The sequence below is a fragment of the Taeniopygia guttata genome, chromosome 18, assembly GCF_048771995.1.
Source record: "Taeniopygia guttata chromosome 18, bTaeGut7.mat, whole genome shotgun sequence".
Lineage (NCBI taxonomy): Eukaryota > Metazoa > Chordata > Aves > Passeriformes > Estrildidae > Taeniopygia > Taeniopygia guttata.
This window is the reverse complement of record NC_133043.1, coordinates 8,716,716-8,741,679: the sequence shown is the minus strand read 5'-3', so window position 1 is coordinate 8,741,679 and position 24,964 is coordinate 8,716,716. Positions and strand designations below refer to the sequence as shown.

General features: G+C 59.2%; 1 protein-coding gene across 8 annotated transcripts in view; it reads right to left on the bottom strand.

Annotated features, from left to right (window-relative positions):
- CASKIN2 (CASK interacting protein 2) overlaps positions 1-24,964 on the bottom strand; it is a 53,369-nt gene that overhangs the window by 2,585 nt on the left and 25,820 nt on the right. For 2 of the 8 annotated variants that reach the window (XM_072937062.1, XM_072937061.1), the window contains exons 3-19: positions 10,166-10,217; positions 8,189-8,286; positions 7,944-8,089; positions 7,710-7,805; positions 6,707-6,837; positions 6,399-6,507; positions 6,158-6,266; positions 5,779-5,873; positions 5,581-5,698; positions 5,164-5,346; positions 4,634-4,758; positions 4,110-4,185; positions 3,903-3,997; positions 3,574-3,684; positions 3,370-3,471; positions 3,007-3,145; positions 101-2,678 (exon numbers count right to left, since the gene is read on the bottom strand). In XM_072937062.1, the coding sequence (XP_072793163.1) occupies positions 101-2,678; positions 3,007-3,145; positions 3,370-3,471; positions 3,574-3,684; positions 3,903-3,997; positions 4,110-4,185; positions 4,634-4,758; positions 5,164-5,346; positions 5,581-5,698; positions 5,779-5,873; positions 6,158-6,266; positions 6,399-6,507; positions 6,707-6,837; positions 7,710-7,805; positions 7,944-8,089; positions 8,189-8,286; positions 10,166-10,217 (4,363 nt within the window). The remainder of the gene's footprint in view (positions 1-100; positions 2,679-3,006; positions 3,146-3,369; positions 3,472-3,573; positions 3,685-3,902; positions 3,998-4,109; positions 4,186-4,633; positions 4,759-5,163; positions 5,347-5,580; positions 5,699-5,778; positions 5,874-6,157; positions 6,267-6,398; positions 6,508-6,706; positions 6,838-7,709; positions 7,806-7,943; positions 8,090-8,188; positions 8,287-10,165; positions 10,218-24,964) is intronic. The other 6 variants (XM_030287252.4, XM_030287250.4, XM_030287251.4 and 3 more) reach the window with 6 other exon arrangements.

Below are 24,964 nucleotides of genomic sequence, written 5' to 3'. Positions count from 1 at the left end.
ACCTGTGTGGTGCAGGTACGACATGCACAGCCTTTCTCCTGCCCTCTCTGGGACCTTCCCAACCCCACCTCGAGAGGCCCAGCCCCGGCATTTCCCTCACCTCTCCGCCTCCTCCACTGTGATCTTCTTCTCGGCCACCTGCAGCGTGGCAGCTAGGCTGGAGTTGGTCTGCTCCAGCCGCTGCTGGGCCAGGGTGGCCCCCGGGGCAGCTGCCAAAGGCTTTGCTGACACCTTGCTGCCTGTTTCCAGCGCCAGTGAGCCAGGACCGGGCAGGGACCCGATCACATCCGGCACCACCTCGGTGGCTGCCCAGGGAGCAACAGTGTGGCGGGAGGGCTGCAGGACCTGCTGGTAGATGGTCTTGGGTCCAGAGAAGACGAGCTTGGTGGACGCCACAGAGGTGTGTTTGGCAGGGACATCTGCAAAGGAAGAGGACTCATGGTAGGCCGTGACACAAGTCCTCCTCACCTCCCACACCAACATGGGAGGGAGCCCCACCGCCACCTTGGCGATAGCTCCACAAGCCCCCATACCTGGAGTGGGTGTCCTCACCACAGCCGTGCCGACCAGCTCTGTGGGGCTGGGGGCTTTGGTGGGGCTTGGCGCCTTCTTCATCCCTTTCTCCAGCGACAAGATGCTTTTCTCTATCTCAGCAATCCTGAACTCCACACTGTCATCATCAAAGGCATCCCCAGCCAGCGTGGGCCGTGGAGCCAGGGCGGGGGGCCCCGCGATGCTCACGGCTTGAGCCTGGGCATACTGGGGTGTGGGGGTGCCCCCCGCCTCTGCCTGCCCTGCCATGCTGAACGCCTTCAGCACCGCCTGCAGCGGCTCCCGCTCCCTGAAGCGCGGCCGGCGCTTCACAGTGTCCGACTCGGTGAGGTTGAACTCCAGCACGGGTGGCTCCTTGGTGACACTGGGGGCCGCTGGCTCCTTCCCAGAGGAGCCCTGGGGCTCTGCTGGCTGGGAACCAGGCTCCGTGTCCAGTACGGCCGCGTCAGCCTTGGAATGCCCACTGGGCTTTGGCCGCTGTTTGATAGTTAAATTGCCTTCTTCCGCAAAGGGGATGCACTCACTGGAGCTGTTTTGGGACGATGAAGAGGAGACACCTGGCTTGGCCTCCTCCTCTGTGTCTGAGCAGGCATCCTCCTGCTCACCCTGTGCAGCCACCTCCGTCATGGGAGCGCTGGGCTCACTCACTGTCCGTCTCCGTGGCTTGCCACTCTCAAAGGGGTCCCTGCTGCCATTGGAAAGCGTGGCACTGCTGGCATCACTGCCATCGTGGGACCCCTCACCCACATCAGCCCGGGGGAGACAGTCCTGAGTCAGGTGCAGTGGTTTTGGGGCCAGGAGGGGCTTGGAAGGACTCACACCTGGTGTTCCGTCCAGGGCAGCTGCCAGGCTCTTCACTGTCCTGCCGCGGCCAGCATCACTAGGGGTGGCACCTGCATCGACCACGTCCTGAGGGGCTGTGGGCTGCCGCTCGGGGCTGGGGGGCTGCTCAGCGTCTGCCTCGGCCGCCAGGGCACTGGACACGGAGCTGAGGCGCTTGGGAGGCGGCGGCGGCGGGCCCTTGCGCTTGGCCCGGATGGCGAAGGACTGGCTGCGGGTCACCTTGGCCTCCGCCTGCAGACAGCCCCGCGGCATCTGGCTGCGGCCCGGCCGCCGCGTCAGCGTGGCGTAGGAGCCCAGGGTGCTGCTGGGGGCCCCCTCCTCCTCCTCGTGCTCCCCATCCGACAGCGCGTAGCGGTTCAGGCTGTGTGAGCGCTTCTTGTGTTTCAAGCCTTCGCCTCCGTTGTGATGCTCCCCAGTCGTGGGGACTGTGGTGGGTGGCTCTGTGGGGCCACACTGGCTGTGCAGGTAGGAGAAGCCTTTTTGGGCTGACGTCTGCAGGCTGCTCTTCTGTCCAGGGGAGATGGAAGGGTATGGGTGTGCTAGGGCCTTGGGCTGCTCTGCTCCCAGGACGGACGGGGCCGTTGGGGATTTCAAGGAGACGTGTGGGTACATGAAGACGTACGGGGCTGTTCCCTTGCTAGGAGTCTGGGGAGGAGTACAGGGAGTGACCACTGGAGTCCCAGCTCCTTTCTGAGCCACGGGCCGGGCATACTGATCCGTGCCTTCGGGCAGGTTCCTCTCCTTGAGAGGGCTGCCCCCGCCGCCACCGCTGTTGGCAAAGCCATTCAGCCCCTCGGGAGACATGAGCTTCCCAAAGGGCTCGGGGCTGGGCTGGCCGGGCAGGCTGGCCGGGCTCTCCTTGCTGCGGGGGGGTGCACAGGACTGCCCACTGCTGCTGCTGCTCTCGCCGCTGCCCAGGCTCTCCTGCGAGGGGCTGGAGAGGCGCCGGGACAGCACGTTGTCCTGCGAGTGCCCTGAGCCCCGCGACCGCACCCCGATGCTCTCCTGGCTCCGTGACATCCCCTGGCTGCTCTTGATGCCGAGTGTGTCGTGGCAACTGTTGGACATGGCTGTCTGGAGCTCATAGCTGAGCTCACTGTCCTGGAAGGTTGTCATTTTGAGCGTGTGTGGGGACTGGCACTCCCCGTTTTCCAGTGACTCAATGGTGACAATGTCCAGGGAACCTGGGATTTTGCGTCTTGCCAGAGTTGCTTCTGCTTGGTTGAGGCTTTTGCGGAGGTCTCTGAGCTTCTTGACAGCCAACATGATCTTCTTCTGGTGGCCTGCAGGAAGGAAAGGGACATTGGGTCAGGTCCAACCCCCAAGGCCTGTTTCCAGGTCAGGAAGAGTGGTAGCTATGTCACACACGGGGCAACGGCCTCGGGGTTATCTAAACCCTGCCTATGGGAGGAGACAAACTACTGCTGGCATCTACCTAGCTGGGCCCAGCTCCAGCTGGCCAAGGAGAGTTCTTAGGGACAGCCAGGAACTGCCCTTTCCGGGTGCTCAGGACATGCCTGCACCTCCCAGCCTAAGGGAGAACGGGGCGTGGGGCCCTGGGTGGGAAATTTGGCTGCCCTGGGCCACTCCAGCCTGGCAGGAGGGACTCACCCAGCTTGTTGATGCCAATCTCTTGCAGGTCCTCCCATGTCAGGTCCGTCACGATGGTGATGGAATCGTAGCCGTTGTTCACCAGCTTTTTGTGGTACTGGGGCAACCCAATGGCACTGAGCCAGTCCATCAGGTCAGCCTGGAAAGAGCATGGAGCCACTGCCATGAGCATTGAGGAATGGGCAGCACCTTCAGCATCCCCTCCCTGCCCAGGAGACTCTGGTTTTAGGGTGTCTCTGACTGCTTTAATGCAGTCAAAGCTATTCACTTAGAGACCCCATCCTGTCTTATCCTGGGGTCAGAGAGCTCTGGGAAAAGACATGGAGAAAGGGGGTGACCAAAGCCTCAGTGCCAGGGACTCACCGGGATGTAGTTGGGCAGCCACTCAGCAATGCTGAGCTGCCCGATTTCTGTAGAGATCTTTTTCCTGTGGCCTGGTTTGGTCACACCGATGGCTGTCAGGTCCTAAAGGGAGCAGAGTGGGGCCGTGGTCAGCAGTGGCTCAGGGAGCTCTGGGCAGTGTTTACCCACAGCTGGCAGCTCTGGGTGGGGAAGGACCTGCCTCACCTCCGGGGTCATGCGGCTGATGGTGGGGACATCGTAGCCAGCGTTGAGGAAGTTGACAGTGTACGACTCCAGCTGGAACTCACGCAGCCAGTTGTAAATGGCTTCTGCATCCTGGGGAGAGGATGGGACACAGAACAGCCCATGACGGTGGCTGCAGGGGCTGGAAGAACCTGACTGCTCCAGGCAAGGTGACAGGATCTCCCTGGGAAAGACCCACTTGTGTCCTGAAGACCCAGTTCCCTGTGTCCCTGGCGCAGTAAGAGCTGGGCTGAGTGCCCCAAACATGGCCCTCTCACCCAGCACACCACTCCCCAGTTGGATCCAGTTACCTTCCCCTCGAGGAGCTGCTCAGGACGCAAGAATTGGTGGGAGAAGACCCTGTCTCCTGGGGGGCAGCTGCCTGGGGTCTGGAGGCCCTGTGGCCCTGGCAGAAAGGAGAGAGGAGAACTGTCACAGAGGCACTTGAACAGTGAACAGCCCCTAGGGCTGTGAGGACAGCTGTCCCCAAGGTCCCATGGAGTTGCAACAGTCCTCACCTGCTGGGGAGGTCCCATTGTGTGGCTCTGATCCCAAAAGGTGTTGCTGGAGGTTGTCACCAGTGGAGGGCAGAGGCTGAGGAAGAGGAGGAATGAGTGGAAGAAGGACCCAGCTCTGGAGACCAGTTTTATCACACCCCCAGGAACAGAGTGGTGGTCCCCAGGCTGGGCTGCTGGTCACAGCTTCACCCAGCAACAGGCTGGCCCCCAGCAAAATATCTGGGCAGGACTGGGCTCAGGGCTTTTTATTATCCTCTCAGGTAACACAGCATATGATGGAGACGCTCTGTGATGTCAACCATAGCCTCCAGCTCCACTCAAAAAGGCCAGCTGTGCTTTGGGGAACAACTAGGGTCTCCCCACGAGCATCTCCCTGCTGATCCCTGGCAGCAAGAAGGTGTTTGGTGTAGGATACTCAACTCCAGCAGCCCCTCCTTTGCTAGAAGCAGGCATGGAATGGGATGGGGCTCTATCTCCAGCCTGAGCCAGCACAGGGGAGCAGCACAGGGGAGCAGGGTGCCTACCCTGGCATTCTCGATCAGGATGCTGGTGCTCTGCCCGTTGGTGCCCTCGGTGCTCTGGCCGCTGCCGGCGCTGCGGATGCTGCCGATGCTGCCCTCGCTGCCCACGCTGTTCCTGTCTCCTGCTGCTTGGGGCAAGCAGGGAGCCCGTCAGCAGCTCCCCAGAATCGGGGGTGACACCGGGCACAGAGGTCCCCAGCAAGGACCCATGTGCCAACACACTGATGCCACTGAGTTCCCACGAGATCCCTCCAGCCACACACAATGCAGCAGTTCCCTCCCGCCTCCCAGCATGCACAACACAGACAGGGTGACCTGGGTGGCAAGGGACACACAGAGGGCTGAGACATAGGGAGAGAAGGGGCTGCTCTAAGGGCTCCCCAAAACTCTTTTTTCCTGCATCTGCTCCCTCTCATCATGCTGCTTCCCCATGGAGAGGTGGAAAGAGAGTCTCCCCCTGTGCCCCTGCCCAGGCAGGGCTGGGAACAGGAGAAGGTCCCCAGCCCCTCTCCCTCCCCAGGTGCTCCCCTGACCTGAGCTGTCAGGGCCTGGGGCTGTCCGGGTTAGGGTGAGGTGACCAAAGGCTGCTGGGCCGCTCGGGGCTGCTGGGTGTGGACACTCGTCGGGGAGGTGCTGCAGCCCCCCAGGGGGGGCCGGGAGGGCCCCGGGGGGACCCTGGCGCTGCTGCGCAGGTGCCACGCGGGGGACAACCATGCCTGCATTCAAAGACAAAACACACGTGGTGAGAGCTCATGCAGGAGGCAGGGACAGAGGGGAGAGCTGAGCCACAACCCCCAGAGCAGTATCCCAACCGTGGTGACAACCCCAGAGTCCTTCCCTTCCCCCCTAGCTAGCCAGGGCTGCAGGGCCTGTCTGACAGGAGGTGCTGGGAAGGCTGGGAAGGTTTCACAGAGGGGACTGTTCCCAGCATGCTCAGGATGGCCACTGACCTGTCCGCTTGCTGATGACTTCTGCAATGGAGGGGGGGAAGTACCCGACCCGGTCGGTGCCTTTCTGAGCGTCGTGGATGTGTCCCTTCCATCGACCATCCGGATGCTGCTCCAGGACCTGCCGTGGGACAAGAGGGATGGGGCTGGTACCCAGGGCCATGTTGGGGCAGGGGGATGGGGAGCAGAGAGCAGCCTCACCGTGATGACATCTCCTGCTCGGACGTTGAGAGCGGTTGGGTCATGGAGGTTCCAAAAATCCTTCAAAGCTCGGACCTTCAGGATTCCTGATGCCTCTGAAGGCAAGGGACAGAGAAAGAAAGAAGGTGCCAGAGCGCAGGGAGGAAAGAGAGGAGTCCAGGGAGGGCAGAAGGAGAAAGCAAGAGCACGAAGAGGAGAGAAGAAAACATTAATACTGCAGAAAGACCTCAAACCCAGACACAGCCCCACATGTAGGATGGGGGCACATGTGAGAGGGGACTGGGATGCTGACACTGATTTAGGCTGTTCAGGAGGAGCACTGGGAGCCCAGGCAGGTCCCAGAGGGAAGAAATCCCTCTCAGTGCCATCCCCACCTCACCTCTCAGTAGCTGCTTGATGTCCTTGCTGGCGTGTGAGGTGGTGAACTGGTTGACGATGTCCAGTGCTGTCTGGTTGTAGGTGTTCCGGATGTTCACGTCGACTCCACCCTGCCCAGGAAGAGACACGGTCAAGGCCAGCTCCCTGCCTGCCACCAGACTCAAGGGAGGCAAAGGACTGAGGGGAAGGGGTGCTGAGTGACCCCCAGGGATGTCCCCCAGCCCCATCCCCACCGTGCTCACCTCCAGCAGGAGCCGCACCACCTCTGTTTTGCCATAGAGCGCGGCTTCGTGCAGGGCTGTTCCTGTCTTTGTCTGCTTGTTGATCTCAATCCCAGCCTTCAGCAGCTGCCTGGTAGGAGGGAGGGAAAGGCATGAACAGAGGACATGGACATCAGGGCCAGGCACTTGGCTGCTATACAACAGGAAGTGGACAACACCTTGCACTTGCTTTGGGGATGAGGGGCTGAAGGCTGCAGGAGGAAGGTGTGTTTGGGAGGAAGTAGGACTGAAGCCATGATGGGTTTTTCCAGCATAAGGCAGGGAATTACCTGATGATCTCCTTGTGCCCGTTCTTGGCTGCCAGATGCAGAGGAGTGGTGTAGTTGGGGTCAGTGGCATCCTTGGATTGTCCCTCCAACAAGGCGACGCACAGATGGCTGTTCAGCAGCAGCTGGGCCACCTGCATAACACACTGGTAAGCAACAGGGTGCAGGTACCCCCACCTGCACCCTCCCACTGAGGGGCTCATCCTTGGGGCCAGCTCACCACTCCCCATCCCACCACTCCATTCCATCCACAGCCCCAGGCTTGGCTGGAGCTGGACAGTGCTTGGCATGGCCACACTGTCGTGAGGGGCTGTAAAAGGTCATAACAGCCAGAAATAGTCTTCCCATAATCGAGCTTTTCAGAACAAGCCCTAAAAACCTCCAGTCTCCCCAGCCCAGAGCGAGTCTCAGCATCTCAGGGCAACCCAGAGGCACAGAGCAGTTATTTTTACTGCCCTGTTTATAGCTGCAGACATTATAGATACTCCAAAGATGGAAATATACCCCTGCTCCCCTCCGAGTGGGGCACAGAACAGTCTGGCTGGCTGTGCTACAGCCCAACCCAGTGGTGCTGGCTGGACCAGGGTCTCCCAGAGCACAGTGTGGCCCTATCCCCAAGAACTGTGCCGGGGACCTGGAGCAGCGCTGGATGCTCAGAGCTTGCTGGGATTAGCCAACTCAGCCTATCCATGCTTAACCGTGAGCAAAGCTGGGGTGGGTGGGGGGAAGGCTGTGGAGAACCGGGAGCAACAACTCCTGGCTTCACTCCCAGTCTGACACTGTCCTGCTGTGAGGTCAGGGGAAAAAAAACCCACAGCTCCCAGGTTCAGGGTCTGGCTGTGTGTGGCCATGGGAGGAGGCAGGTGCTGCCTGCCAGGCTCTGAGTCTCGTGGTGGAGGGAGAGCAGTTGTGGCCAGACCCCACGCTTTGCTCCCAGAGGAGCCAGTGGGCTCCAGAGCTGCCCCTGGAGAAGCCCTTGGTGCAGGGCAGAGCCCACAGCACCCACCTTCAGCCGCCCGAACTCGCAGGCCAAATCCAGCGGAGTTTTCTTCGCCTTGTTGATGAGGCACGGGTTGGACTGGTGCTGGAGCAGCATCTCCGACTGCAGGGGAGCAACGTGGTGCAGGGGCTCAGCATCACCCTGCAGCCTCCCTCCCACCTGGCACGGGGGGTTTGCCCCCACCCAGTACTCCAGCGAGCCCCACGGAGGGCACACGGGTGGCTCTGGGCTCTCACTTACCACCTCGTAGTGGCCGTACTGCGCCGAGAGGTGCAGCGGGATCTGCCCGTCCAGCGAGGCCATGTTGACGGAGGCGGCGGCGCGGAGCAGCACCCGCACGGGCTCCACACGGCCCTGCCACGCCGCGTAGTGCAGGGGCCGCATCCCTGTGGGCAGCGGGGCTCAGCAGGGCCGGGCACGGCCCCCGGCCTGCCGCAGGGCATCAGCCGGTGCCACAGGGGCCGTGCCTGGGGGTCACCCCTTACCGTTGCTGTCCTTGATGTCGACGGTGGCCTGTGCCTCCAGCAGCAGCGAGATGAGGTCCAGGCTGCCGCCCAGGGCTGCGTGGTGCAGTGCTGAGAACCTGTGGCACAAGGTAGGGCTCAAGCTGGCCCCCAGCCCCACTGTGCTGTCCTCACAGCACTCCCTGCATGTGCATGGGCAGAGGGCTGGGATTCTCACTGGTTGTTCGTGGCAAAATCCTCCCAGATTCCCTACTCCCAGTGCCTCAGACTCCCCATAGCAAAACATTCATAAATTCCTCCAAGCTGTCTGTGCCCCGCAGCTCAGTGAGAGATGCAGGCACACTGTGTACCTTGGGAAACCCCAGTGAGAGGAGTCCCTCACTCCATGTCCTCTGTTGGGGAAACAGGCAGGATGGAGAGAGATGCACCTTCCCTCTCCACAGGGCAGCCAGGCAGCCAGAACGCTGCTCACAGCATTCAGCAAACACATCAGTCCTCTGGCCACTCCTGCCCCTCTGCCAGCTGCCCCCTCCCCATGCCAGCAGGGCTGCCAGGAGCCCATGGCAGAGCGTGGGAGGCTGCCGGCGATGAAAGAGCTCAGTGTCTTGGGGCTGTGAAAGGGGCCTGTCTGCCTGGCACTCCCCCTGAGCCGTCACGTGAAGGGCCAAGGCCAAGAGAGGGGTCCCTGTGCCACTGGGGATTAGCCTGTGAGCTACTCCAAGGGACATGGGGGGCTCCTGACAGCACCAGCCTGGGGCTCCAATGGGCTCTGCAGTGTCCAAACCCAGTGCCGGGGACTCAGCTCGTCCAGCATGGCTCTCACGATCTGCATCCCCAAATCCCTGTGCAAGTCTCAACATTGCAGGAGGGACACTAACCCCAGCAGGGAGGGCTGCTCCTTTCTCCAGTGAACCCATCATGTCCCTGAGCCACAGCAAAACCTCTGCCTCAAAGTGTGACCGCCTGACCCATCCCTGTGGGGTCCCACTCTGTCCTGGGGTGGCTGCACAAATCCACACTCACCCACCCCATCCTCTCCAAGCCCTGAGCAAGGTGATGCCAAGGACACCACCAGCACCATGGCTCTCCCAGGACACACTCTGCCACCCCCATGCTCGTGTCTCACCTTCCCACCATCCCCTTCCTGTGCCCCAGTGAAACCCAACACCCTGCCCTTGTCCCTTGGGCAGGGAACAGACCCTTTACCCCAGTTCCCACGTTCAGCCCTCCTGGAGCTGCCCAAGCACAAACCCTATGCCATATCAGAATCAGATCATTGCTTCTATTATTAAATTCTTTTTCTATTAAGCTCCATCTGTACAGTATTATTTTAAGATGGAGCCATCCTGCATGTTCCCAACCCCCCGCTGGCCTGTTAGGACTCATCGTGGACACCTCTTCCTACAGAGTCCTCCAAAAGAAAACATGTAGAAATTAGGTACAACAACAGCACATAAAAACAATGCTAATGACTGACAGGTTAGAGTTAATTCAATAAGAATAATACGCTTATTTATTTTATGAGCCTTTGTGGTTTCTTTAACTCTCAGTACCCAGTTTATTAAGTACTTGGATTTTGGAAGTGATGAGCTACACAAATATGCTGTGGTCACTGGGCAACCTCATATTTTCTTTCTCTAACTCCCCCCCAAAACAATGGGATATTAAACAGAGGCACGAGCACGTGCAGGCACTGAGGCCAGCCAGGTGCTCCTCTGGGCTTCAGCCATGGGGACACAGGGCACTGGCTGGACACGCTGCCATCCCTACTCAACCCCATCCCTACAGAGGGGCACATAGAAGGGATTTATAAAGGACTTTCAGGAGGGATTGAGCACTGCCCTCAGCTTAGATCCAGGCAAGCTCTGGGATGTTGATGTGTTCTCCAGCTGCCCTGGAAAGCTGTATGACACCCTGAGCTGCAGGACTGACTGGACATGGGGAGAGGAGCCCCCCGCGCTGGCAGCAGCACCCAGCACCCTCCAGGGAAGCACTCACCCGTCTGCATCCTGGTAGTTCACATTCAGGCGCTTGGCAGATCCCAGGAGCTCTGCAGAGACAAGAGGTGAAGGTCAGAGCAGGAAGCAGAGCCCCCAGGCCCCCAGATGAACCCAATCCCACAGCTACACCCACCTCCCAGCGCACAGAACAGCGCCTGGCCCATCCCGGGGGTCTCTCCTCTCCTCTCCTCTGCCTCCACTTTCACCTCCACAAACCCTCAGTGAGCTGACCCAGCTCAAGCTTAGCACCTTCCTCCCTCCATCTCTCCTGCCCCATCCCTGTGTGCCCCCGGGATGGGTCAGACCCCGCAGCTCCTGCCACCCTGGCTTGGCAGAACAGCGAGCGCTTCCCTCCCCTTTATAGGCACTGACACTCCAAAACTGCTGAGTGGGACCATTTTACCCCCCACTCGCTCCCTGTGCCCGCCACTGCCACTGAGGCCTGGCCCACGGACCACATGGTTGGCATTTTTATGGCCAGGGCAGAGGCTGAAGCTTCCAGCTGTGAATACAAGGATTGTGCTACCTTGGATATCCCCATCCCTCTGCCCATCCTTCCCTCTCCTTCGGGGACCACTGGGCAGCAGAGGATGCTCAGCCCACCCTCAGCACAGCCTCACATGCACCCCCAGTGCACCCCCCAGCTCCCTGCTCCTTCCCACAATTAATTCGAATGGATTCCTTCCTCCCACACAGAGAGGACATTTTATTCTTCACCGAGGGGTTGAGAGCGGATTAACATCTCTGGAATTCATCTGCTAAGTCAAAAGGGAAAGAAAGGGGAAGGTATGTGGGGGGCTAAGAAATACCACCACTCCTCCTCTGCCTTTCCAGGCAGCCCCATCGCCGAGCCAGGGAGGATTAAATGCTTTGAATGGTTTCTGTGCTTTTTCCTACAGAAAATCAAAGTCTTGAGTGCCAGGCTCTGAGCCTGGGGTGAAACAGCTGCTCAAACTCCACTTGGCTGTGGTGGGATCTTGGGGAAGGCACCCCCTTCCTCGCAGCCAGGTAGATCTCTGGGGCTGAAGATCCCTCTCCTTTTCCTTCCTCTCCTTTTCCTCCTCAATTCCTTTCTCTTCTCCCTCTTTCCCAAGGTCTCTGCCCACCTTGTATGGCAGATCCCATAAGCCATAGTGGGCTGTGTGACCCCTCGCTGAAAAAGAAGAGCTGAAGGGGGGCTGGCTCATTCATCATGCAAATGGATAATTAAAGGAAACCAAGGACTGGGGTATTCATTACTGCAATTTACAGTGTTTTGTAAACAGCCTAATTAACACAAAATGAGCTTGGAGTGGCTGCTGGTGAAGGACTCGTGACTCCTCACCACAGCTGAGGGGATCAGGACAGGATCACCCTAATTACCTCTTCCAGGCACTGTTTGTCTTTGAGCCTCAGCCACCAATCCAACAGCCCTTCCCAAAGGAACTGGCTCCCCAAGCCATCACTCAGCAGAGCTCCCACTTCCACCTCCCCGCCCCAAGAGCTCAGGATCTGGGGTCTTCATCAAGGACAAGTTGCTTCCCTTGACCTCAGCAGCCAGGAAAAAATAACATTTCACTTGTAAATTGGCCACTTCTGAGTCCTGGAGAGCCATAAGCACTGGGATTGCTCCCACCATCTGCAGCTGAAAACTGCCACTAGAAAAGGGTCAGGAAAGGGGAGGAGAAAGGAGGACGAGGGGTCCTTACTCAGGGCAGGAGGGGCAGACCCTCAATGATGACCACAGGGAATGCAATGCTGGGAAAAGAGATGGGCTGGATGGAGATGCCCAGTGAGCACCAGCACCTCCAAAAGAGGCAGAAACATTCCACAGCTCCTGGGGGCTGGTCCTGGAGTTAAGCAATGCCCACTATTTGAAGAAGGAGAGTTCACCCAAAAATCCTACCGCTAACCCTATTTTCAAGGGGACTGAACTGGCCAGAGAGGTCCAGTAAGCAGGGCTGGGATGTCCCAGGACACAGTGGGTGTCCCTGCCTGCTCCCAGGTAGCTGTCAGCATCCAGATCTCCCTGAGCAACATTACTCAGATTTGTTCCCTGCTCCAGCAGCCCAGCCAGGCCAGGACACAGGGCAGGACCACACGGACATGATGCAGATGGCTGAGAAAGCTGCAGGTCACCAACAGCAGAGCCAGGAGCAGCATCCCTTTGGGCGTCTTCCTAAATGCTTGGATCCACCTTGGGCAGGAAGGGAAAGCTTCTCTGATTTGCAGTTGAGTAAATCACTGCTTGGAGAGCTGGAGGGTTTGCAGCAAGGCTGGAAGGTGAAGTGTGGATGGGAAAGTGTCTTGGCACCCCAGCATAAAGGCATGGGAAAGGAGAGGAATGGAAGGATGGAGGGGCAGCTGGGACCCCTCCACCAGTGCCATCCTGCTGCAGAGCCTCAAACTTCAGGCACCTGGTGACAGGAAGGCAGCTGATGGGACATTTCCCTGCATTCCCCCTCCTCATTCCATCCATGTGCTCCTTTTGACCAATTCCCCAGGTTTCCCCCACATTTCCAGCCTCTTCCCTCCCCCCTGGAGCCTGGACTACCCATCCTTTTCCACACAGGTGTTCTGCAGCTCAGCAGAAGCTGTGCCAAGCTGTTCCCAATCCCACAGCCCTCCCAGACCGGCCTGTTCAGCTTTGGCCAGGGGGCTGCAGAGCTGGGCTGGGAAAGACTGCAGGGTTAATCCAGCTACAGCACTGGGGTGGTGTGGCCAGATCCTTCCCAGCTACATCATCACCCCCGCTGGCTTTGCACTGGGGCAGGGGCACTCTCAGGCCTGACCCGCAACCCCCATTCCCCACCAGGAGCAAAAAATGAAACCAGAACACGGACCCAGCGCTGACATACAGGACACCCTGAAGAGGTTATGTATTTCCAGGGAAAGCCCGGCTTGGTGCACGCTAAGGGTTAAGCCCAGCCGCGGTTCCTCGTTCGAGGGTCCGGCCAGGCTCCCGCTCTGCCCCGGCCCCACCGCGCTCCCGGCACCGGCCCGGGCAGGACGAGGCTCCGCAGCGCAGGGCCGGGCCTGACGAGGCCTCCAGGGAGCCCGGCGAGCTTCTGTGCGGCGTCTGGCTGCCAAGCGGCAGCGGGAAGCACCTCCGGAAAATTGCTTACAAATGTCGGGCCGGCCGCCGGCCGTGGCCGAGGCAGCGCGGCCGCCCAGCACCAGCCGGGCCGGGCCCCTCAGCCCTGGCACGGCCTTGGTCCGGCCCGCGGCCTCGGGATCCCCGCTGAGGGAGCCCCGCACGGCGCATTCCCTCTGCCCGTGCCTCGGTTTCCCCGCGGGCCGCAGGCTGGGCTGGGCTGGGTGCGGGGGGCACCGGGGAGCGGCTGGGCGGGCCGGGCACCTCACCCGCCGGGCGGGCCGGGCACCTCACCGGGCCGGGCGGGCCGGGCACCTCACCGGGCCGGGCACCTCACCCGCCGGGCGGGCCGGGCACCGGGGAGCGGCCGGGCGGGCCGGGCACCTCACCCGCCGAGCGGGCCGGGCACCTCAGCCGCCGCGCTGGCAGCCGGCCCGGCACGAAGCCGTATTTACCCCCCCGAGGCACTCGCCTGGCGCCGGCCGTGCCGGCTGCGCGGAGCCAGGCGTGCCCTCGCCCGGCCCAGCACCCCCGTGCCAGCGGAGCGGGCGCCCTGAGTCACCCGTGCCCGCCAACGGAGAGCTGCTCCTTGGGGACACCCGCGAGCTTCACCCCGAGCTCCCGGAGACCGGCACAATCCCTCCGAAGTGCTCCTCGGGAAGCAGCGACACGTGCTCGCCTGGGTTTGGCTGGGGAAGGAAATGCCCAAATATCCTGTGGAGTTCCGCGCTTTGAAGGCTCCTGCCCTGGCTCTCACACGGAGTCAGGCTCCAGAAGGCAGGTTTTTGTGCTCTGACCCCCTGCCAGTTTTGTCCACCCAGGGCAGCCACAGCAGAGCTCCATCACTTGCATGGCTTTGTTGCTGTCCAGGACAACACACGAATCGTGTGTGATTTGGAAAAAACTGGAGATCCACCTCCTTGCCAGAAAAACAACCCTTTCTGCTGGTCCTGTGTTACAGACTCTCATCCCATCCCCTCGTCCTGGGAAATCATATCCCCACACTGCTGGCTGCAAGTATCCCTGTGCCATGAGCCTCCCTGTGCTGCAGGTCTGAGCATCCCAGCATCACGAACATCCCTGTGCTGCCAGCCACATCAACGCTGAGTGTCCCTGTACCATGAGCATCCTGAACATCCAGTCCTGAGCACCGCTACACTGCCTGCTACAAGTACCCTGCATGCAGGAGAGCCCCGCAACGGCACTGCAGGAACACCATTCTGTTTCCCTGGGCAGTGGGAGAAGGACAGTGTGTATTGAAGACACCAAATACATGCACACACCCTCTTGAGAAAATGAAATCCACCTGGGGACTGTCACCAGTAAGCCAATAAACCAGCTGGAGGAGCTAATCAGCTGCTACCCCGCAGAGCAGCAGCCGCCTCCATGGTGGCTGGAGGCGGAGGTGGCAGGAGGTGGCAGCTTCACCTAACCTGCCCTGTGATGGCCCAGGGTGGCCCTGCCTCGGCATATGATGAGTTCATGCCAGGGCTCAGGACAGATTCACCATCTTGGCCAAAATCAAGACCCAAAGAGGTGATGTCCATCCCTCTATCGCAGGAATCACCCTTCCCTGTCACCTCTCTGTCCACAGGCACGTCCGCTGTGGCCGCCCACACCCAGCTCCTCCCGGCACAGCCTCCCAGCAGACCAGCTGCTTCAGGAGCAGTTTCCCAATAGGTTCAGAAGATTCACCCACCTTGATAGGGAAGGAGTTCAGCCACAGAGATGTTAAGAAACTCAACCAAAGCTGCCCAGCCAGCTCAGAACAGAGGCTGGGTGACAGCCAAGGGCTCCTGACCCCAGCTCCCCACTACAGCCACCAGCTGCACCCCAAACACTGAGCCCAGTGCTTTGCCCGGCTCCCCAGACAGGGGCTCCCCTGATTCCTCCGTGGTGATGGTCGGTGAATTTGGGTGCCAAGACGCTGCTGCCTGGAAAACCTGGCTGAGCACCCATCCCATGCCCAAAAGCCATGGCTGTCCAAATGCCACAGGTGTCCAAAGGCCAGGGGTGCTTCCTGCCCACAAAGAGCCTTGCCAGGTTTGAGACTCTGCAGCATCACTGAGGACGGGCTCCCCACCAACGCTGACAAACAGGCCCCTCACCAAGCCAGGCACTATAGGGTTGGTGTGACTGGGGCAAAGCCACTGGGTTAACTGGCGGGAATGGGGAGGCTGCAATCAAAGAGATGGAATCCCATCAGCAGAGGGCAAATGGCAGTGACGTGAGAGCAGCTGGGAGCCCCTTATTGTCCCTACACCAACATCTGGCAACTCCTCAAGAGTAATTGGTATTTTCACCCCTCGAGAACCCTACCAAACCCTGGATCAGACCAGGGCCCTGCCTGCTCCGACACTGCACAGGCTGCAGGATGGCTGTCACACCAAGCCCTGCTCCTGGTTTCAGCAGCCTGGAATAACCCCAGCAAGTGCAATAACCTTCCAGGAGTTGAGCTCTGGGCAGCTTCTCACAGCATCCTGAGGCTGGACACAGCACTCCTGTGCTGTGAGTATCCCTGCACCTAATGCTCATTTCTAACCTCAACACAAGTCACCATTTACCCCTGGCTGGAGCCCCAAATCTTAGGGCTTACAGCCACGCAGAGCCCAAGCTGTTTCTGTCACCAACTTGTCTCTGCTGATGACATGTTCAAGTCTCCTCTGGCAGCTTGGCCTCCTTCCTCATCTTCTTTAAGCAATAGTGTCCTGCAACATGTTCAGATACGATGGTGGATGACGGTGAAGGCGAGTGATGGCAAAGGCAGGGGAGTTTGAGAGGTCCAGGACTCTGCCTTTCATCCTGGGCTGGGCTGGACGTCCACCACATGCAAAGAGGGATAGGGCAACAGGACCATGGAGTCAACTGGGAGCCTTTTTCCTTCTTTAGAGAAGGCTGGGAATATTTTTTCCAGGGTAAATCAAACTTTTAAGGTTTTTTTAAGAGGCTGGCAGAGGTGAGACATTGGGCAGCATCCTCACACAGCACAAACATTGATCATTGACTCCCAGCCCAGCTACTCCAAGACCCCCATCCAAACCCCCAATTCCCCCCTGCTACTTCCCCTCACAAGCAAAGCAGGAAAAAACAGGCAGTTTGTTCAAAGTGAAGGCTCCCAGAACAATGAAAGGAAAGGCAGAATCGGAAACCCTGTCTCCATCCACACAGCTGGAAAGAAGGTGCAGCTCTCAGCTCTCGACCCCAAGGTTTGATGGCCACAGGGGACAGAGGGGACAAACGCCAAGCAGGGAAAAGAGCATCACAGGAATCCTTTGGTGCTGGATTCAACCCTTGCAAAAGCCAAACACATGCTCCTTCTCTCAGTTTCAGGCCCCCAGAAGGATTTCAGATGGGGTGAGATGGATGGTGCTTGCTCCCCTTCTCCACGATAATTTGTGGGTTTGTAGTGGCTGCCTACCCCAAAATGATGCAGCCCAGCCCAGCTCCCCTGGCTGGGAGAAGTGGTAACACCCCTTCTCCACAGAGCTGAAATTGCATCCCCCAGCCCCATCCAGGATGGAAACAGCTGGGAAAGGCTTTGGGTGGGGGAAGCCAGGCAGCTCCTTCGGAGATACAAGGGCTCCTTTCCCAGCTGGCCGGGGAAACGCGTTACCAGGAGGTGAAGTCACCGTCCCTGCTGGGACCTGGCTATTCCGCTCTCCAGGATATGAACTCAGAGGAGCTGTATTTGCCCAGGGAAGAGGTGGAGCCTTTTCCATTTCCCCCATCCTTCCGAAAGGACAGGACGCCTCCTGAGCGGGAAGAGATGGACCGATAGCGGTGGGGGCCAACGGCCAAGTGCCAGCACAGGCACACCATGGGGCCAAGGGCCACCCCTGGGCTGTGGGACATGGGGACCAGCAGAGCATCAGCTCCAGCATTAACAGTGCACCTTTGCTCATGTCCAGCTGGTTCCCTGGAAGCCAAGGAAGGGCTATCCCAGATACCCTGGCAAAGGGGCTGCATCTACAGACACTCAGCATTGTCGCTAATGCCATACCCAGTAAATGGTGCATTAACATAATCTGTGGTGGATATGCTACAGATTGACAAGGGCAGAAATAACACAAAAAGAATTTGGAGAGATTAGGAGAACAAACCTAGGCGGATTCAACCTGGGAAAAATGCAGATTGCAGCATCTGGGGAAGAAATAATCCAACTGGCAGCAGGTCAATGGGAGGAAGAAAGAGGGGAAGCAGGATGTGGGGGGACGGTGAGAGGAGCAGTGTGAGCGTGGGCACAGAGGGACCTGCTGGTCAGGAAAGCAACCTCGGCAGCCCTGCGTGGGGGGATGCTGCTTCCCAGGGTACCATCTCCCACTGTGTATTCTGCTGCTTCCTGGGGTACTATTGTCCATCACATAGCCAGGGCTGTGAACATGACAGAGGCTCACAGGGAACATGAGAGGTGAGCAACAGGAGCCAGCAGTGAAGGGCTGGCTTTGCATGGGAAGATTAGGGCAGGTCAGTAAGTCTGGATTAGCTGAGCAACAGTTAATTAGGGAGGGCGAGCAGGGACGCAGCAACCCAGCAACCCACCTATACCTGCAGGGGTTTGACGCTCCAGAGCAGCACGTACCTATTTATTTTACAGTTCTAACAATGAGCCCCAGATAAAAATTAGAGCACCCAACAGTGGCCAGCAAGAGCCTGTGGGCTTGAGGGAGCAAAACAAGGATCCAGCCCCTACATTGCAGCATGGAGGTTGCAGCAACCATGCAGCTGCCGGGGGAAGCAGGGCAAGGCTGAGGCTGGAGGACTGGGCTGCCACAGCCCTATGGCACCATGTCACCATCACTGCCAGCCCCGTGCCCGCACAGGGCAGCTTGGCACCCAGGAGCTGCTCCAGCCGGTGGAGCCAGTACTCAAAGCACACAGCGCTGCGGAGGCTGGAAATCCTGTGACATCCTCCTCCTTTGGCCCCAGGGAAGCTGTGTGCACCTGGAGCAGGCGCTGCCAGGGCGGACGGAGCGGCTGTCCCCACCCTGGCTGCGCTAATCTGGGCAAGGCACACAGGATGGGAGGGGAGGCAGCGGGAGGTGAAGCTGTTCTCTCGAGGTCACCCAGAAGGTCGATGGTTCAAGTGCCGCCACTCCTTCCCAAGGCTGCGACACGGCTGGGAACTGAATTTTACTCCAAACTCCCCCCCCTCGCCAGCAGCCCGTGGGCAATCAGCTGTCGGCAGCCCGGGACTAACCTCAGACGGCTGCTGGCGGCCAGTTTGGACTCACACGGTTAAAAATACCTTGCGGATGCCTTTGCTCAACTCTGACCCCGCCAGCCCCGCTCAGGGACGTGCCCGGCGGGGTCCCCTGGGACAGTCACAGCCTGGGCTGTGCAGGGACATGGCAGCTGCTGCCTGGGGACTGGGTTTTCCTAAGAACCAAGGATTTCCACTTCTGGGGGGCTGCTGGCTATTCTCCATTGTCAAACTGAAACAAGGGGCTCAGCTTCCTGAAGGTTCCTTCCAGCAAGCAATGCCTGCACTGTCCAGCTCTCTCTGAACTGCAGCTTCAGCAAAATGTCTCCTCCCCTCCAGGACAGAGCCAAAATGTGGCCTCTGGTTCCTGCCAGTCTCAAGGGATGTTGGATGGGCGACTGCTCCTGCAGATTCCATGGTGCTGTAGCCATTTGTGGCATCTGCATTGGGAAAGAGTGTAAGGATCTCACTCAGCAGAGGCTGCTCAGCTCCCAAGCCATGATGGACAGGAGGGATCCCTCTCCAAATCCCTTCTCCAGTGATGGTGAGGGCACCCAAGGCACCTTGCTGTTCCCATTCCCTGTGCAAAGGTTACCTACAGAAATTTGTGAGAACTGACCAGCTGCTCCGTGCTGCTGGCAAGTGGGAATGGAAGAGGGATGGGTCCATCACTAGCAGGCACAGGCCAAGCTCTCTCCAGCCTGGGGCAAGCAGCCTCAGAGAGATGGTCCAATTGCCACTCTCTCCTTTCCTTCCCAAGATGTGGAAAAGTGTTGTCCATGCCCAGAGTGAGAGCTCTTTCCCAGATGAATCAGACCCTCTGACTGCCCACCTGGGTTTCTGACTGGACAATTCCAAAGTGGGAGAAGCCATCACCAAAATCCTGCCCACTGTGTTAGCTGGACTGGGATATGCATCTGTGGCAGTGAAGGATTTGCCTGGGATCCTGGTCTACCATGGGGTTTCATATGCAGTGGACAGGAGAGGGACATGACAGCTACATGACCAGGATGTCCTGCACCACCCTGCATGTCCCCACATGGAAGCAGCAATCACTAAGCAGTTAGAGACAGTCTGTGTCCTGGAGAGAGGCATCTCCCTGTTCTGGGAGCAGGAATCCACCCCAGGACCCCAGAGCCACCTTCCCATCCCTTCGGGGCCCGTGGTGACTGCTGAGTTATTCTGGGCATTGCGTTCCTGACCCCCTCCCCTCATCCCAGCTGCTCCAGGGCCGTCAGGGAGGGCAGCAGGTTCCTCCCATTGCCCAGCCCGGACGCCAGAGCCGGGCAGCAGCTGCTTGGGGACCAGCTGGGGACAAACACGGAGCAGCCCCATCCCCCCATGTACCTTGGAAGGGAATGGGCTGAGTTACAGCAAGGACAAAGGCATCACAATACAACTCCAATAAAAAAGGAGCTGGATCTGAAGGCTCCCAGTCCACGGGCTGAGCTCTGGTCAGCAGCTCCCCATAAAGGGATCAGGAAGGGGTTTGGGGGCAGTACAGCAACACCTCCCACCCCCCAAAGAACAGGCCCACCTCAGCATCAGAGATAAACAGGCAGAGGCAACATCCTCGGCTCCTTGTCAGACCAATGTCGTGCCCACCTTCCCACAGGGACTCCACTGCCCGCAGGGACCCCTCTGCCAGGTCAGCCCCGTCCATCCCAGCCCTGCCTGGGCGCTCCCCACACCCCATCCCGACGGAGCGCTGGTGGGACACAAGCCAAGGCCTGCCTGCTCCCTGGACCCCTGCCGGGAACCCGATCTGTTTACGCCTTCCCAGCACGGCGGGTGCGTGTCGGGAACGGCCCCGGCAAGCCCGGCTTGGCGGCACAGGCAGGACGTGGGAGCAAGCCCTGGAACCCCACCTGCTGCCCCGCAGCATCCTGGGGCGGGTCTGGGGAGAAAGCGGGGGAGCACAGGGAAAGATGGGACCCTCCTGCCTCCATCTGCTCCTTTTTGTAGGAAAAGGCACCACTTCTTGCTCTGTGCTACCCCTCCTGTGGCCATGAGACCATGGCGGGTTGCTCCATCCCCAGACTTGGCAGGGAACAGCTTTCTGAACAGGGGCAATCGTTCTGGGAAAGCACTGGGAGAGCCAACTAGCCCTGGAAGCCTCATCCCTTCCTGGAAAACGAGGTACTGTTTTTGCAAATATAGCCAGCAAGCAACCTGTGTGGGTGCAGGGAGCTGATGGTCACATGCTGGTCCCTGTTCCAGGGTCTGGACTGTACCAGCTGGGGCTGAGAAGAGGCACCCACCTGCACTGCTCCTGGGGGGAGATGTTCATCCAGGACTGCTCACCTGCTGTATATTCAGTCTCACAAAGCCACAGGCATTTGGAGCAGGCTGCAGTGGGACAGAGTCATGGCTTTGGGGACTCATAGCTGGACACCTGCTCATCCACAGCAGGTTTGGGTTGAAAGGAATAGGGAAGCAGCTCCAGGATATCCATGTGCTGCTAAATATAACCAGTGGGACAGATGCTCCAAGACAGGGAGTTGCCTGCACGTCGACACTGTTGAGCAGGAAGCTGAGGGCTCTCCCAATGCTTAAGTAGCTCTTGAGGTTTGGAGACACAGAGCAGGGTCAGAGGCAGTGCCTCATTCTGCGCAGGAGCCTCCTTCCCTCTAAGGAGGAGCGTCTCCCTTCTTTTTAAGCCAGCAGGATTAGCAGGTACTGGTTCAGGAAAGCCAGCAGGGCTCATGAAGCCCTTCCCATCTGTGTCAGCCCCACAAAACCAGAGCTGCTTCAAACCAACCAGAGCAGCCTGGGTTGCAGCCCAGGACCATGGCTGTGCTGAACCCCACACTGCTGGCCAGTGTCCCTGTGTTCCCTGTGTAGGCAATGATTAGCCACCAGGAAGGACTCTGGCCCCTTTTGGAGGCCACTGAGGCAAGTGGTTCTCACGTGGCCTTGCCATGGTGGGGACATATCCCAGGTCCCTGCGGGACTGCACAGGCTGTGAGTTGGATGTCCTGCCCAGGGAGAAAGGACACCTATGGAAGGGGAAGATCAGTGAGGCTCCTAATCCTCAGTCTCCATACTGCTATTTGCATCCAGTTCACCTCCCACTGGAAACCTTCTTCAGGCTTATCCACACCTGTCCTAGCAAAGAAACAAGGCAATGCCCCACAAGGGGCTGCTGGAGGGGGAGAGTGAGGCAGGCAGCCCCTGGGATAGATGTTCTGTGGGTGCAAGAGTGGGTGGCAGAGCCTGAGCCAACCTCACTGCTGGGGACACCTCAGTGACAGGCACCAGATGCCCTTGCCATGCTCGCCAACTCCCTCCCAAGCAGACAGGGCCTTACACAACCAGCCGTGCCCAGCATTACGAAATCCCAGGAGTTTTCACCCCTCCCAGCACAGCCACCCACCTCAGGTGGCCCAGCCAGCCCCAGCTCCTGGGATGGCACCAGGGAGGACAGGGCAGGGGTCTGGGCACAGCATCAAGGCTGGGGGCCACGTGCTCCCTGCACAGCCTTGGCTGGGGCCCGGGGGAGCGGCGCTGGCAGGGCTTGGCAGAGCACAGCCGGACGTGTTGCACCAGGCCTGGGATGCTGCGGGAGCCGCGTGCCTGCCTCACGCAGGTTCTCCCTGTCCCTTATCTCACCATCGCTGCCCTCGCTTGCAGCCTTTCTCCCTGGGGTGGCTGTGCACCCACCCTGGGCAGCATCCCGCAGGAGCGAGGGATGGGCCAGAGTATCCAGCCCTTCCTTCCCTGGGGAGGGTAGAGATCATACCGACAGAGCCATTTCCAAGCAGTTTGGGCATCTCCAGACAGGTCTGTGACTCACCGTGACACCTCGGCAAGGCTTGGGTGATATTACAGCCCCAAGGTTCAAACAGATCCCTCACTCTCCATCCCAGGCATGATTTTTTAGGGAAGCTAGGATGGGATTTAGGGGGAGCCGGAATGCTTGCAGCTCCTCCCCACCCTCTCACTTGCTAGAGCAGCCAGAAAAAAAAAAAAAAAGGTGGTTTATTGTTATTTAGTTTCTTGCCCCTTTCATACTCCTTTGCCGGAGTTTTTGCCAGCGGCAGGCCCCGGGTCTGGCGGGGATCCAGGACAGCCGAGGCGCTTTTAAAAACAAAGCAGGGCGCGTGCATGCACACATACACGCACGGCATCCAACCCCGCTTTTAACTCTTGCCGGAGCAACGCTGGTGGAAGCATCCATTTCCAGCAGGAAACCATCTTACACGCGGCCCATCACCACTGGGATCCAACAACTCACCTCCCACCTCCCCAGAAAAGCCTCTTTGTGGCACCAGGATCCTGACAAAGAGGTAGCAGAAATGATGCTAGTCGTTTTCATGGTCCACCAGCTCCCTCCTGCAACCAGCCAAGCCAGAGGATGGAATGCCGGTGCTGGCAGCGTCCTTGCCACGTCCCTTCTCTGCAGCCCTGGGGAGCACTGTCCTGGTTACTGTGCCCGTGTGCTGCTGTCAGCGGGGCACACGGTGTCCCAGGGCTCAGGGCTGCCCTCCCTGTCTGCCTTCGAGCTGTCGTCATCTGAATTATCGCGTGTTTCTGGGTCAGACAGCCCAAATGGCCTCTGCAGCCCTTGGGAAGGGGCAGCTGAGCCCCGTGGTCTGGGCTGAGTCACCAGGAAATGCCCAAGGGATGGAAATTCCCCTCCTGTCCCAAACCTCAGCCTCCTGCCTGCGACACTGGGGATGGCTGCCAGCCTGGTTCCATCCATGGCCCTGAGGAACCTCCACATTTCCAGGAGATCCCAGATTCCCTGGCATACCCCAGCACTGTCTGGCCTTCTCCAAAGGATGGCAGCATGGCCTGGAGCAGGCTCAGAAGTCTCCAAATTCATCCCCTTCCCCAGAATTAGCCTGGTTTTCCCCCCACTCTTTTACAGAGACAAGAAAAAGTCAGCTGCAGCGGCTCAGGCTGACAGCAGGGAGCACAGGCTGCCCTGCCAATGGGCATCCAAAGGCTGAGGACAGAACACAGACCTGGGACAGGAGGAGATGTGGAGCTGTGAACACAGGGAAGTGGGGTGCAGAGGGGCAGGGGCTAGGCCAGCCGATGCCCAGCACAGGCTCCTCCATCTCCCTGTGTGATGCTGTTTGCTCCTGCCTTATCTCCTGCACTCGGCACAGCGACTCTTTCCCTGGCTCCGGGCGCTCCAGTGGCAGCCGGGCCCCTTTCCAAACACAACACCCGTTGGAGCACAGCTTTGAAAACCAACTATCCCTTCACTCCTTCCGCTGCCTGTGCAGGGCTTCTCCTTCCCAGCTAGAGAGGTGGGAATGCCAGGATGGGAAAACCCACCCAGCAAACACCGGGCTACCACAGGAGACCCCCACTTCCAGGGAGGTCAGGAGGAGGAAGAAAGGATTGAGCCCACCTTGCCATGGAGCTGCAGCCCCACCACCATCCAGCCCCGTGGCTGCCGCACTCTCCAGAGCCTTTGAAGGCTCTTTTCTCCCGCTCCCACCACCCACCCAGCGCAGGCTGGTTCAGGAGCAGGTCTGGGCACGCTGTGGGGTGGTGGGGTCCCCGGCACGAGGCCACCACCAGCCCGGCTCCCCAGGCACAGTGCCTCGCCCCGCTGCTGGCTCAGTCCCGGAGGAAGAGGGAGTTTTGCCCGTTTCGGCAGAGTTTCTCAGCGTCTCTCCGCAGGCGTGCCCACAGCCTTTCCAAGTCGGAGCGCAGCTGCGGAGCCGGTCCAGCCCGTCAGACCTACAGCGTGCGAGGAGAGGAGGGGAGGACACAGCCAAAGACGCTTTGGGAACTCATCCTCAAAACTTGGGCTTCAAGGGACGTGGCTAGGGCCACACTTATGCTCAGTGGCACTGCCCGGGGCAGGAGTGGAGCAGGAAAGGTGCCCAGGCACCCCGGCCACTAGGGAAAGCCTTCAGGTGTAACAGAGCCTGACAGGATAAGGATCCTGCCCAAGGCCAGTCTGGGCTTTGCCCTCCAGCCAGATCCGGAATAGCACCTGGAGTATCCGAGGGTTTGGGACAAGCCTCGCTTGGTAGCAGCAGCAAAGAGGATGGTCCTCCTCTGTAAGGGGATATGGCACACTGGGCTTGCTGCCTGGCACAAATGCACATCCAACACCATCACAAAATAACTTCCACATTGCAAAAAAGGAGCAACTTCTCCCCCAGACAACTACAGACCTGCTGCTGTTGGGAGAAGCAGAAATCCCAGCAGGTTATAAAAGGAGGGCAGATGTTTCTGCAGAGGACAGGGACACAGAGCGCCGGTGGCAAAGGCTAACAAATCACAGGAGGGATATTAAACCTCACGCTTTGAGGCTTAAGCTGATACAGCTACTAGGGATTAGGAGGAAATTCAACGAGGAGAGAAGGAGTGAGTTATCCTTCATCTGCCTGCTACAGTCTCACAGCATGTGGAGCAGCATCGCCCTTCTCCTGCCAAACTGGATGGTGGCAGCAGCATCAGAGGCACAGCTCTTGAAAAAACCTTAACATGCTTTGTGCTGCTGCGGTGCAGTAGTGAGAGGCTCCAACACAGATGTGGAGATAAAGCCAAGACCC